General features: G+C 31.4%; 1 protein-coding gene across 3 annotated transcripts; it reads left to right on the top strand.

Annotated features, from left to right (window-relative positions):
- The first annotated feature begins 524 nt into the window (after positions 1 to 524).
- LOC113870046 (triose phosphate/phosphate translocator, non-green plastid, chloroplastic-like) lies at positions 525 to 4,239 on the top strand. Of its 3 annotated transcripts, none has more exons than XM_027506644.1 (9): positions 525 to 1,105; positions 1,326 to 1,448; positions 1,535 to 1,687; positions 1,953 to 2,038; positions 2,152 to 2,236; positions 2,346 to 2,465; positions 2,571 to 2,639; positions 3,442 to 3,571; positions 3,693 to 4,239. In XM_027506644.1, the coding sequence occupies exons 1-9, from the start codon at positions 749 to 751 to the stop codon at positions 3,767 to 3,769; spliced, it is 1,200 nt and encodes a 399-aa protein (XP_027362445.1). In that variant the 5' UTR covers positions 525 to 748; the 3' UTR covers positions 3,770 to 4,239. The 3 variants fall into 3 exon arrangements, with proteins under 3 accessions (XP_027362445.1, XP_027362456.1, XP_027362450.1); XM_027506655.1 differs by having other exon boundaries at positions 547 to 1,105; positions 2,167 to 2,236; positions 2,346 to 2,480; positions 3,693 to 4,090; XM_027506649.1 differs by having other exon boundaries at positions 547 to 1,105; positions 2,346 to 2,480; positions 3,693 to 4,090.
- Positions 4,240 to 10,760: the final 6,521 nt, after the last annotated feature.

Raw genomic sequence — 10,760 nt, 5'->3', positions numbered from 1 at the left:
AGTTCAAGATAAGGAAAAAAAAAAAACTTATAGTTCAAATGCAAAAATTAAATCTTTTAATCAAGAGACATAACCGAGAAAGGAAAAAGAAAACATTTTTGATTCTAAATGTTAACGATGTTAGCTTATTCCTTTTTCTATCCCAATTTATGTTTCGTTCTCCACCATTTGTTTTTTTTCCCCTTAAAAATTTAAATTTCACACATCTCCCCCAAAACACCAGCCACCAAAAAACGCAAGCATAAATATCAGTACAAATGGAATATCCTACTTTTGCGAATCAAGATTCATTTTTTTTATTTTCTATTTTTTTTCATGATTAATTATTAAATATTGTTAACCGATGTCCGCACTTAAAAACTAAGTAAATAATAATTTTAATAAAAAATCTATTAAAAATCATAAAAGTTTATTTTTATAATTTTGAATAAAAAATATATTAATAAATTTAATATTTTTCGTAAAATTGTTTCACTTTCAGGTGAATGCATCTTATTAAAGTATCTTCCGTTTCAAAACAACACATGTCTCTCTCTCTCTCTTGGACTTACCTACCCCGATTCCACCAAGTCACACACCAAACCTTGCTGGTGGCGGACACTCCGAGGGACTCTCTCTCTCTCTCTCATTCATTCTCCATAAAAACTAAGAAGGCACAGCCTTTGGCTCTCTCTCATAGAGATACACAAGAGAAGCGCGCTCTTGTGTAGCGTTTCCGTTTATAGTTTTCGCTTTTCAGATCTCGAAAATGCAAAGCGCAGCTTTCACTCTCTCCCCTTCTCTCCCTCTCCGCAACATCAACCACAACAAACAGTGGAGACCTTCTCTCACCGTTCGTTTCTCTGCCAAACCCAACAACAACGAAGGCGTAAACTCCAATGGCGTTTCTTACTCATGCTCTTCCTTCACACGCCGATCTTGGTGCCTCGCTCCTTCGTCTTCCTTCAAGTTCAGACCCCTTCCTTCTCCCCCTGTTCGCGCCGCCGATAGCGTTGTTCCCGAAAGCGCTCCCTCTGAAAACGCCTTTTTCAAAACTCTCGAACTCGGAGCCTTGTTTGGCCTTTGGTACCTCTTTAACATCTACTTCAATATCTACAACAAACAGGTTCTATTCCTCTTCGCTCTCGCGAGATCTGTTATTCTCTCTTTTATCAATTTAAAAATAAGCGATTATTGCTAAGGAATAATCGTTTGCCATGCACGCACTTTGATTTGTGTTGATTTGATTGTAATTGTGAAAGGAATTGTAATTGGCAATGCTTGGTGAATTGGATTTGGTTTTATCGTGATGCGTTTTTTGTGTGTGTGTCTTTTGTTCTTCGCAGGTGTTGAAGGCTTATCATTTTCCGGTGACTGTTACGGCTGTTCAATTTGCTGTTGGGACTGTGCTTGTGACGTTAATGTGGGGTTTGAATCTCTATAAGAGACCGAAAATAAGTGGTGCTCAGGTATTTTGTTCTCTTGCTGTGTTGAATTTGTGTGTTTGTGTTGTGTTTTGTGATGTTAATGTTGGTTGTATGTGATTTATTGGCAGCTTGCGGCTATTTTGCCATTGGCTTTGGTCCATACTTTGGGGAACCTTTTCACCAATATGAGTCTTGGAAAGGTGGCTGTGTCGTTCACTCACACGATCAAAGCTATGGAGCCTTTCTTTTCGGTGGTCCTTTCTGCCATGTTTCTTGGAGAGGTTAGATATACTATATATTTTTGTCTATTCTTGCAACGCAAGCAAATTATTGTTATTATTATTATTATTAGTGGCTTTTGTTGCTTGCATAAAATATCTTTTTTGTTCACGTAATTGATGATGATTATCGTACTGGTATATTTCTAACGTAGTTGGCTGTGATCAGTTATGTATTGTTAGGATTTTCCTTTGAAAGGAAATTAAAACATTTGATACATTGAGTTAATGTTTTCCAATCTTAATTCCATGTTTAACTTTCTGACAGATGCCTACACCATGGGTGGTTGGTTCCCTTCTGCCTATTGTTGGTGGTGTTGCACTGGCATCTGCTACTGAGGCCTCTTTCAATTGGTAAGGTGCATGTTCTTTGTCTTGTTCCTTCTAGAGGAAGAGGAGAGGTTATTTGAAACGAGAAGTTTTGGTCATGTGAATTGGAATATTTTTTTTTGTGGTATGTTGAACAGGGCTGGATTTTGGAGTGCAATGGCGTCAAATGTGTCAAATCAGTCTCGTAATGTTCTTAGCAAAAAGGTCATGGTTAAGAAAGAGGTAATATGATCAATGAGCTCGTCTAAATGTTTTGGTTATATTTCATTATTGATATTAATATTTCCATGTCAGAAGCCCGTTTGTATAACAAGCATTTTATTCTTTTCAGGATTCTATGGACAACATTACTCTCTTCTCTATAATAACAGTAATGTCATTCTTCTTGTTAACACCTGTGGCTGTCTTCATGGAGGGTGTCAAATTTACCCCTGCTTATCTGCAATCTGCTGTGAGTATCTTGATGGTTAAAATAGATAGATTGCTGTTACCATTAGCCACAATCAAAAGATATTATTATGTTGAGTTTACTAACATTATCACAACTTTCTTGAAGGGGTTAAATGTTAGACAATTGTACATCAGATCTCTTCTTGCTGCTCTCTGTTTCCATGCATATCAGCAAGTGAGTTTTTTTTCTCTCCTATGCATTATGCCCTTTTATATATTTTGTTGTTTTTGGGGATGCATTGAAGTTTCAACATGCATGCATCATGTAATGGTGGTATAACTGGTTCGATAGATGATGGCACCTTCAACATCAACATCACACCCCGTCATAGAGATTGGGGCCAGTGACAGTTGAGCTGCAAACTTATTGCTATTCAAGAATCAAGAGTGTTTTAATCTATGATTCTTATAAGCATTTTACTTTTGGACTGCTAGACTAAACATAATTGATTGTTACTTATTTGTAAAAATCAATTGTTTGATGTGTAATGTTAAACATAATAGGATAAACTTCTTACATGGTTAAGAATATTTTAAAAAAGTTAAGAAACAGTACAACTATTATGCTGTGTGATATTATACTACTAGTATTCAATGTCTTGTAACTCAAGAAGAGTTTTCTGCCTGTGGAGAGCATTCAAGTGTTGGAGTGGGCTTCATTAATTAATTAAGTGATTATGACTGAAGTCTTTCCTTATCCTAACGTCTTTTTGACTAATTAAATGCAATTAGAAAGTTGTTTTATCCGAAGAATTTTGTGCTTAAGAAATAAAGTCATTACTCATTTCTGAGCTAATATACAGACATGAACGGCGATGGTAGTGGAAACTTTTTAACACTACTGTCATTAGAGGAAAAAATTAAATGGAGGAAAACAAAGTAATGAATAGGGAGTCTTCTCTTTGCTACTTACTGGCTAGGCCTTATATAAGGTTTTGTACTGTAATTTTTGACGTATTTCGGTCATCGGCTTGCAGGTTTCTTACATGATATTGCAAAGGGTATCACCCGTTACGCACTCTGTGGGCAATTGTGTGAAGCGAGTTGTGGTCATCGTGAGCTCTGTCATCTTCTTCCAAACGCCTGTCTCTCCTGTGAATGCTTTAGGTAAAGTTGCTTATTTCTGGTTTGAACAGTAAAAAAGGTTGATTTTTGCTTTTAAGTTTTCTTAACTGTTCAATATCTCTTCCCGCCTGTTGCTGAGTTTTTAAATATTCTTTTTCTACAGGAACTGCTATTGCACTTGCTGGTGTTTTCCTCTATTCAAGGGTGAAGCGAATCAAGCCAAAGCCAAAAACAGTTTAGTTTTGAATGGTAGATTTTTGTTAGTGGCATCAACACAAGCCAAATAGTTGCCAATTCTGAATTTCTTTTAGGTGAGATAGGGAATATGAGGATTACCTTTATTGACCCCCGCATTTCTTCCTTTTTCTTTTTCAAGTTACCCTGTGGATTTCATTATTTATGTCTGAGTAAGTGCCTATTGGTTCTTCTCCCTGAAAATTATCCTCCTTTGAATTTTGCCCAAACACCACATCAAGGTTTGCTTTGAATGTATCACTTTGCTTACAAACATATGTAATCGGCTATTGATTGGTTAAATGGTGTTAAGTTCTTCCTGGGGACTGGTCCCTCCTTAATCTGTCGAAGTTATGACTTTCCTGAATATTCTTTTCTCAAACCAATGCGTGCATTGATTGTAAAAGCCGATACATTATCTTGAAACTTTTGCTTAGTCGAGAAGCAATCTTATCAATAGATTATGTAAAATATCTCCAATATGGGTTCGTAACCAATATATTTACCGGTATCGGTTTTCTGGTAACAGTAATGCAATGTGCACAAGAGAAATACATAGTATCTGCAAACATTTCCTCCGAACATAAAAGAAAGGTAATTATCAATACTACAGGTTAGCGTGCGTATTAGGCCCAGTTTTTTACGCTTTGAGTGGTTCAGAAAGATAAAAAAAAAGCATGGAACAAATAGAACAAAATAAATCCACGAGGTTAATTTGTATAGCTTTTTTATTGTACACGAATAACATCAATGAATATTGATTTTGCTCTTTATATATATATATATAGAGGGCAGAATCTTCTTACACCAGTATTAGAGTTGTTAAAACGGGCAGTTCGGTCCGATACGGGTACTAGGCTCAAACGGGTCAGGTTTAATTAGTTCAAGGTAAAAATGAGTTTATATTTTTACTGTCCAAGTTTTATCCTTATGCGGGCTACGGGCTTTTGCAGGTTGACTCGACGACTCAAATATTTTTTATTTTTGTAACGTCATTTTTTTTACTGTTTTTATAATAACAAATCATTGTTTTTATTGCTATTTTTAGTGTTTGTAACATATCATGTTAAGCTATTTTTGCAAGAACTTAATAGACCACTCATTTTTTATGTCTAATTTTTATATTATACTATTTATTTGTTTTTTTTAAAGTTGTAAAAGGCTACTGGTTTCTTTTTTTTATTGTTTTTGTAGCGATGCAAAAGTATATAATTTAGACTTGTAATTTTAGAGTTTTGAAACTAAAATATATTTCCTTTCAAACTCCTTAAAACTCAGGGTTTAATCTCAATATATATATACAGCTGGCCGGACCCGCATGGGCCAACTCGGTTAAGGTCCTATCGGGTAACGGGCTTATTCAGACTGGGCCAAAATGGCCCAAGGTAATTTCAGGCCTTATATTTTAGAGCTCAAACCCGCCTATTTAATGGGTTTTTTGGGCCCAATCCATCGGGCCATCCTATTTTGCCGGCTCTAACTAGTATAAGTCAAAATCTTTACACTTAATCTGAACCTTTCATTTAATTTAAATCTATCAGGTTATAATTTATTACTTCACTGGTCGTTATATTTAAGATAAATGGAAAGTTTAAATTGGGTATAAGAGTTTTTAGACTTATACTAGTATAAGATATTTTCCTTTTATATATATATATATATATATATATATATATATATATTTGGTTATTAAATTTAGTTGAGTCTTCCAATTAATGTATAACCAAATGTTGCAAATCAACATTGATACTAATTTTAGAAAACAAATAACATAATTTGAAGAATGTTTTTTTTATCACGTGTTTAAGACTATATAATATTTAATAACAAGAAATTGTATTTAAAATATAATATTTTATATTACTAATATATTTACTTTTGTGATATACAATAATTTCAATTTTTTTATATAAGTTTATTATCTACTTTGTGTAGTTGGAAAAATCGTGAGAAGAATGATAAAGTTTTATTATTGTCAAATATATGTTGAGAGGTTAGAGTATATCCCACTACGTAGGCTGGTCAGTTTAAGGTGTATACTTAACCACAAATTAAATGTAACATAACATTACCTCTCTCTCTATATATATATATAAATTGAGTTAGATACTAGTACATTTTAATTGATACCATTATGAATTTTTTTGATAGTTGATGGAAACATAAAAATAATTTTATTGATTTACTAATTTGTTAAAAACAAATATTAAATTAAAGGAGAGCATTTTTATTTTATTAAAATGTGGGTAAAGAATCAAATTATGGATATATAAATGACAATTTAGTAAAATTTGGCACCAAAATTATTGCTTAGATTGTGACACCCAGGTGCTAGGTGAGGGCGGGGAGTGATCGTCGGTACAATGTGGCACGGACAAGAAGCGGCTACTTGGCAGACTTCTGGCGGTAAGGGACACATAAATGAATCAAACTTACACCAGAATGAGAGGGATCTAGAGGATGTGTAGGTATGAGACTATATAATTGAGGATATCTTAAAGGAATTGATTAAGACTATCTATACAAACAAAATGCATTTACTTTTCGGTGGCCTATCACTTAAGAACTCAAAAGTTAAGCGTGCTTAACTTGGAGCAATTATGGGATGAGTGACCTTCTAGAAAGTTCTCGAGAAGTGTGTGAGTGAGGACAAAACACATTAAAAAGTCTCGTTTTGGTTTGTGGGGACAGTCGTCAGTCCCAAATAAGTTACCGGGAGTGATCGCCGGTGCAATGTGACCGAATAAGGAGCGGCTACCTGGCAGGCTTCTGGCGGTAAGGGGTACATGAATGAATCGAACTTACACCAGAATGAGAGGGATCCAGAGGCTGTGTAGGTATGGGACTATACAGTTGAGGATAACTTAAAGGAATTGATTAGGACTACCTATACGAATAAAATGCATTTACTTTTCGGTGACCTATCACTTAAGAACTCAAAAGTTAACACTTAAGAACTCAAAGCACGCTGAAAAGTCTCGTATTACAAGGAAAGCCAGGATTTAGCGATGATTACCCACCAATTTAGAAACCAATTTTAAGATTTTAAAAATATGGCATTGACTTAAACTTCTGTGAAAAATATATAAAACTTATATAAATATTATTTTAGTCCTCATATAAAACACATTTTTTTATTCGATTCTTGTAAAAAAATTATAAATAAGTCTCTAAATATATATATATTTTTAAATAGTCTCTAATATTAACTTTTATTATAAAATTATTATAGTAGATTTTTATCTATTATTTTATTTTTATCTTATCCATAATGTATTTTTATTGTGGTTTTTATGCATAACATAATTTTTTTATTTTAGTTTTTTAAAAAAATTAATTATAAAGATCAAAATAAAAAATGTATTATATAAAAGTAAATTCACCATAAAAAATAAACTAAAAAAATATTATGGTGATTCACGATATATTATAAAAGTTATTTAATTATTTTATAAAACACTATTATAATTTAATATAGTTATGAAAATTATTATAAGAAGACTATATTTGAGATTTGGGTAAAATATATTTTACTCTTATTTATAAAAAAAATTATACGAAGAGAATGTGAATTAATTTTTCAATACTAAAGTCATTATATTTATTTTTTCCTAAAAAGAGTGGTGGTAGTCTCCTTAGTAGTTTTGTTAATTTGTCTTATAGATTAAAATTTTATAATTAAATTTTCTTATACTTCTAAAAAATATTATGATGAATTACTTATTTTATAAATAAAATTTAAACACAATTTTTTAACTATTGATTTGTAATTAAAATTTTGTCTCAATAACTTATGTGTTTTCATTTGTCATTGTTTTCTTAGGAATTTATGTTAGTTTCCTACGTTTTAGGTAGTTTATGAGTCTTTATTTTAATTGTTTTTAGTTAGTTGTTAGTTTTCAAGAATTTTTAGCTTTATAATAAATTTTATATGAAATGACTTCTAATCTTGATTTTATTTAATTCTTTGCTTATAGGAGTTAAAATTAAAAGCTTTACCAAGATCCTGGAAGAGCAACAAGTGAACTGGAAAATTAAAATTTCACTCCGTGAATATGATATGAACCATGCAAAAAACTTTGTATAGAGTCATATAATGTTAAATCTATGATTTTTTTTCTTACTTTTTCTGACCTTAGTACAAAATACTATTTTTTAAGATATTAGAACTCTCTACAAGGGCATTGTGGAAGCTATGGGTATTCAGGAATCAAGCTTTCCATTCTTCTAATCTCATAAAGTTTGTTATTTTAATAATTGTTTCTTTTTTTTCTTGGGTCTATGATGTGTAAATAAAATTTTCATGTAGGAGATGAATCTTAGTTTGAATTTCATATGGATTAATTTCTTCTCTTTTTGCAATTGGTGTGATTACTTATATTTTGATTGACTCTTTTGGATTAACAATCTAAGAGAGTATATGAGATTCAATTACATAGTTGAAAAACTTGTGTTAAATTGAAATTGATTTACTTCAATGACTTGGATTCTAAGAATAGGATTTGATTGTTGGTGATTTCTTATAGTTATTGCTTACTTGATTTAGAATTATATAAATAATTGGGAGTTTTGATTTAATTAAAAAGTTAAAAAACAAGAAATTGGTTTATAACTAAATTAGATAAATTAATCCTAATTCTGAGAACGTTGATTTAAGTTGAGAAAGAAATTAATATATGTGACAGGAGAGCTAAGGGAATTCCAACTCTAACATTTATCTTCATTGTTGTATTTCAATTAAAAGTAAGTGTTCTTTAATTCATATTTCATACTTTAATCCTTATTTTTTTTTTGTTTTTTTAACCTGAAAAGAAAATAGAAACTTATAAACATTAATTTGTCATAGAAATTTATACTTTGATTTAAAAATCTCATTAAGTTCCTAGGAATTTGTGGTTCAATATTGATAAGTACTTAGAAAGCTACTAATTTAAATATTTTCTCGATTGTTGTTCTATTTTATTTATGTAAGGAAATTTGGTACAAAATTTATCTTTGAATTTGTTAGGATTTTGATGAACATACTGAGCTTTTGTTTAAGTAAAGGAGTAAGAGTTATCGTATCTCATATATAGATATTTTTATAATCTTTATTATCTTAATTAAAATTCTTAAAAAAATATTAATGTTTTCACAAATATTCATGGGTTAAGAAATTTAGAGATTCAAGAATTAAAATTGACTAAAATAAAAAAAAATTAAAGTTTGAGTTGGAATTTGATTTTATCAGTCATCCTTTTTTATATTTTGATGAATAAATACCCAGAAACTGTTTTATAGATGTAGATGCACTCTTTTAATATTTTTTTTATATCAATTCCTCAAATATAAAGTTTCTAAGAGTATCTATTGAATATTTATTTCTCATATATTCAATGAATCCTCTAGCAACAAAAATAAGAGTTAAAATAACTATATATAAACCATGAAAATACTTTAAAGTTGAAGATTATATCCAATCTCAAAGAGAGTTTAGCTCCCTATGGTAGCCATTACAACAAAAGAAAGGGATGAAGATTGATGCTTGTTGGAAATCAAATAATAAAGTAAGGGTAAAATGGGAATGAACAATGCAGTAACCTAGGAGTAAAATAAAAAGGGATTGATAAGGATCCATGATGAAGAGAAGTAGAAGATGCTCAAAGAGAACAAATGAAATATCCACCGAGTCAAAAGAAGGCGAGGTGATTTCTGATGCATCGATCTCGATAACTATTGAGCAAAGGTGGTTGATGGTGTCCTTGTCTCATTGAGCTTAACAAGGAACAATTCTAGGAAGAAAAATGAAGAGAAGAAAGACTTTTGAGAATAAGAAATATGTTGATTTAAGGCTGCTTTAACAATGATGTCCTCCGGAAAAGGAAAATGCAACGCTAGAGTAAAGGGAAAGGTAGAACCAGAAATGAAAATAATGTCAAGAGAAGAAGAAACTATGGTCGTCACCTTAACAAGGAATCCAAGGGCTTATTGTGAAAATAGGATAGTATATAATAGAGAAATATAAGGAGATAGGGTGTGTTTCATAATGCTTATTATTGATGTATAAGCTAAAGGATCTCTCAACACTAAGACAATTGAGGACGCTATTAAGTTGATTGAAACTATGAATTTAATGAATATCAAACACCTTAAAAATTGATCATGATGAAGAGAACAATCATGGAGTTTACTACTTAAGATGCTATACTTCCTCAAAACAAGTTAATTTATAAAAAACTAGAGATATTTACAAAGCAAGATGCTTGCTTTTAAGTTAGGAGTCACACCTTCGCAAGCATTGAGTTGTGACTTTTGTAGTGGTGATAATAAGAATGATTGTTGTGACACTAATTTGATGAGAGCATATACTCAAGAGCAAGTTAACTACATGGGTCAAGAGAAAATGTAAAGTTATTCTCCCTTCTCAAATTCCTACAACCAAAATTATTGGAATCATCCTAATTGCCCTAGGAGGAATGATCCTTATGTTTAAAATCAACCTACTTAATCAACTCCACCTCAAGACAAAAATTCCTCTCTTGGAAGTGTTTTAGCGTGATTTATACAAGTCACTCAAGTTAATTTTAAGAACATTGAGGCTTTTATAAATAATCTTGAGAATCAAATTGGGCAATTATCAAAGTAATTGGCTCAACGCACAAATGGTAATTTTCTAGCTAATATGGTAGTGAACCACAAGGAAAAATACAAGGCTATTACCACAGGGAGTGACAAGGTTGTAAAACCTCAACCACCAAAAGTGTTGAAAAGTACTACAATAAATTTGGAAAAAAGAACAAAATAATGATGTAGTATAAAATTGTTTTGATGAAGAATCTTTGTTAACCTATGTTCAATTGATGTTTATAAAGAAAGAAAATAAAGCGATGGATGGAAGATTAGAGGGAAAGTAAGAAGTAATTGTTTGAAGAATTAGTGAATCATGTTAATATCTCTCCTTATCCCATATTCCATATCTCAAAGGTTGAAGAAGTAAGGAGACGAGATGAAAATTGCT

This window comes from Abrus precatorius, unplaced genomic scaffold (assembly GCF_003935025.1).
Source record: "Abrus precatorius isolate BTA unplaced genomic scaffold, Abrus_2018 Scaffold10, whole genome shotgun sequence".
Lineage (NCBI taxonomy): Eukaryota > Viridiplantae > Streptophyta > Magnoliopsida > Fabales > Fabaceae > Abrus > Abrus precatorius.
The sequence above is the reverse complement of the archived record's forward strand: the minus strand, read 5'-3'. Positions and strand labels throughout refer to the sequence as shown.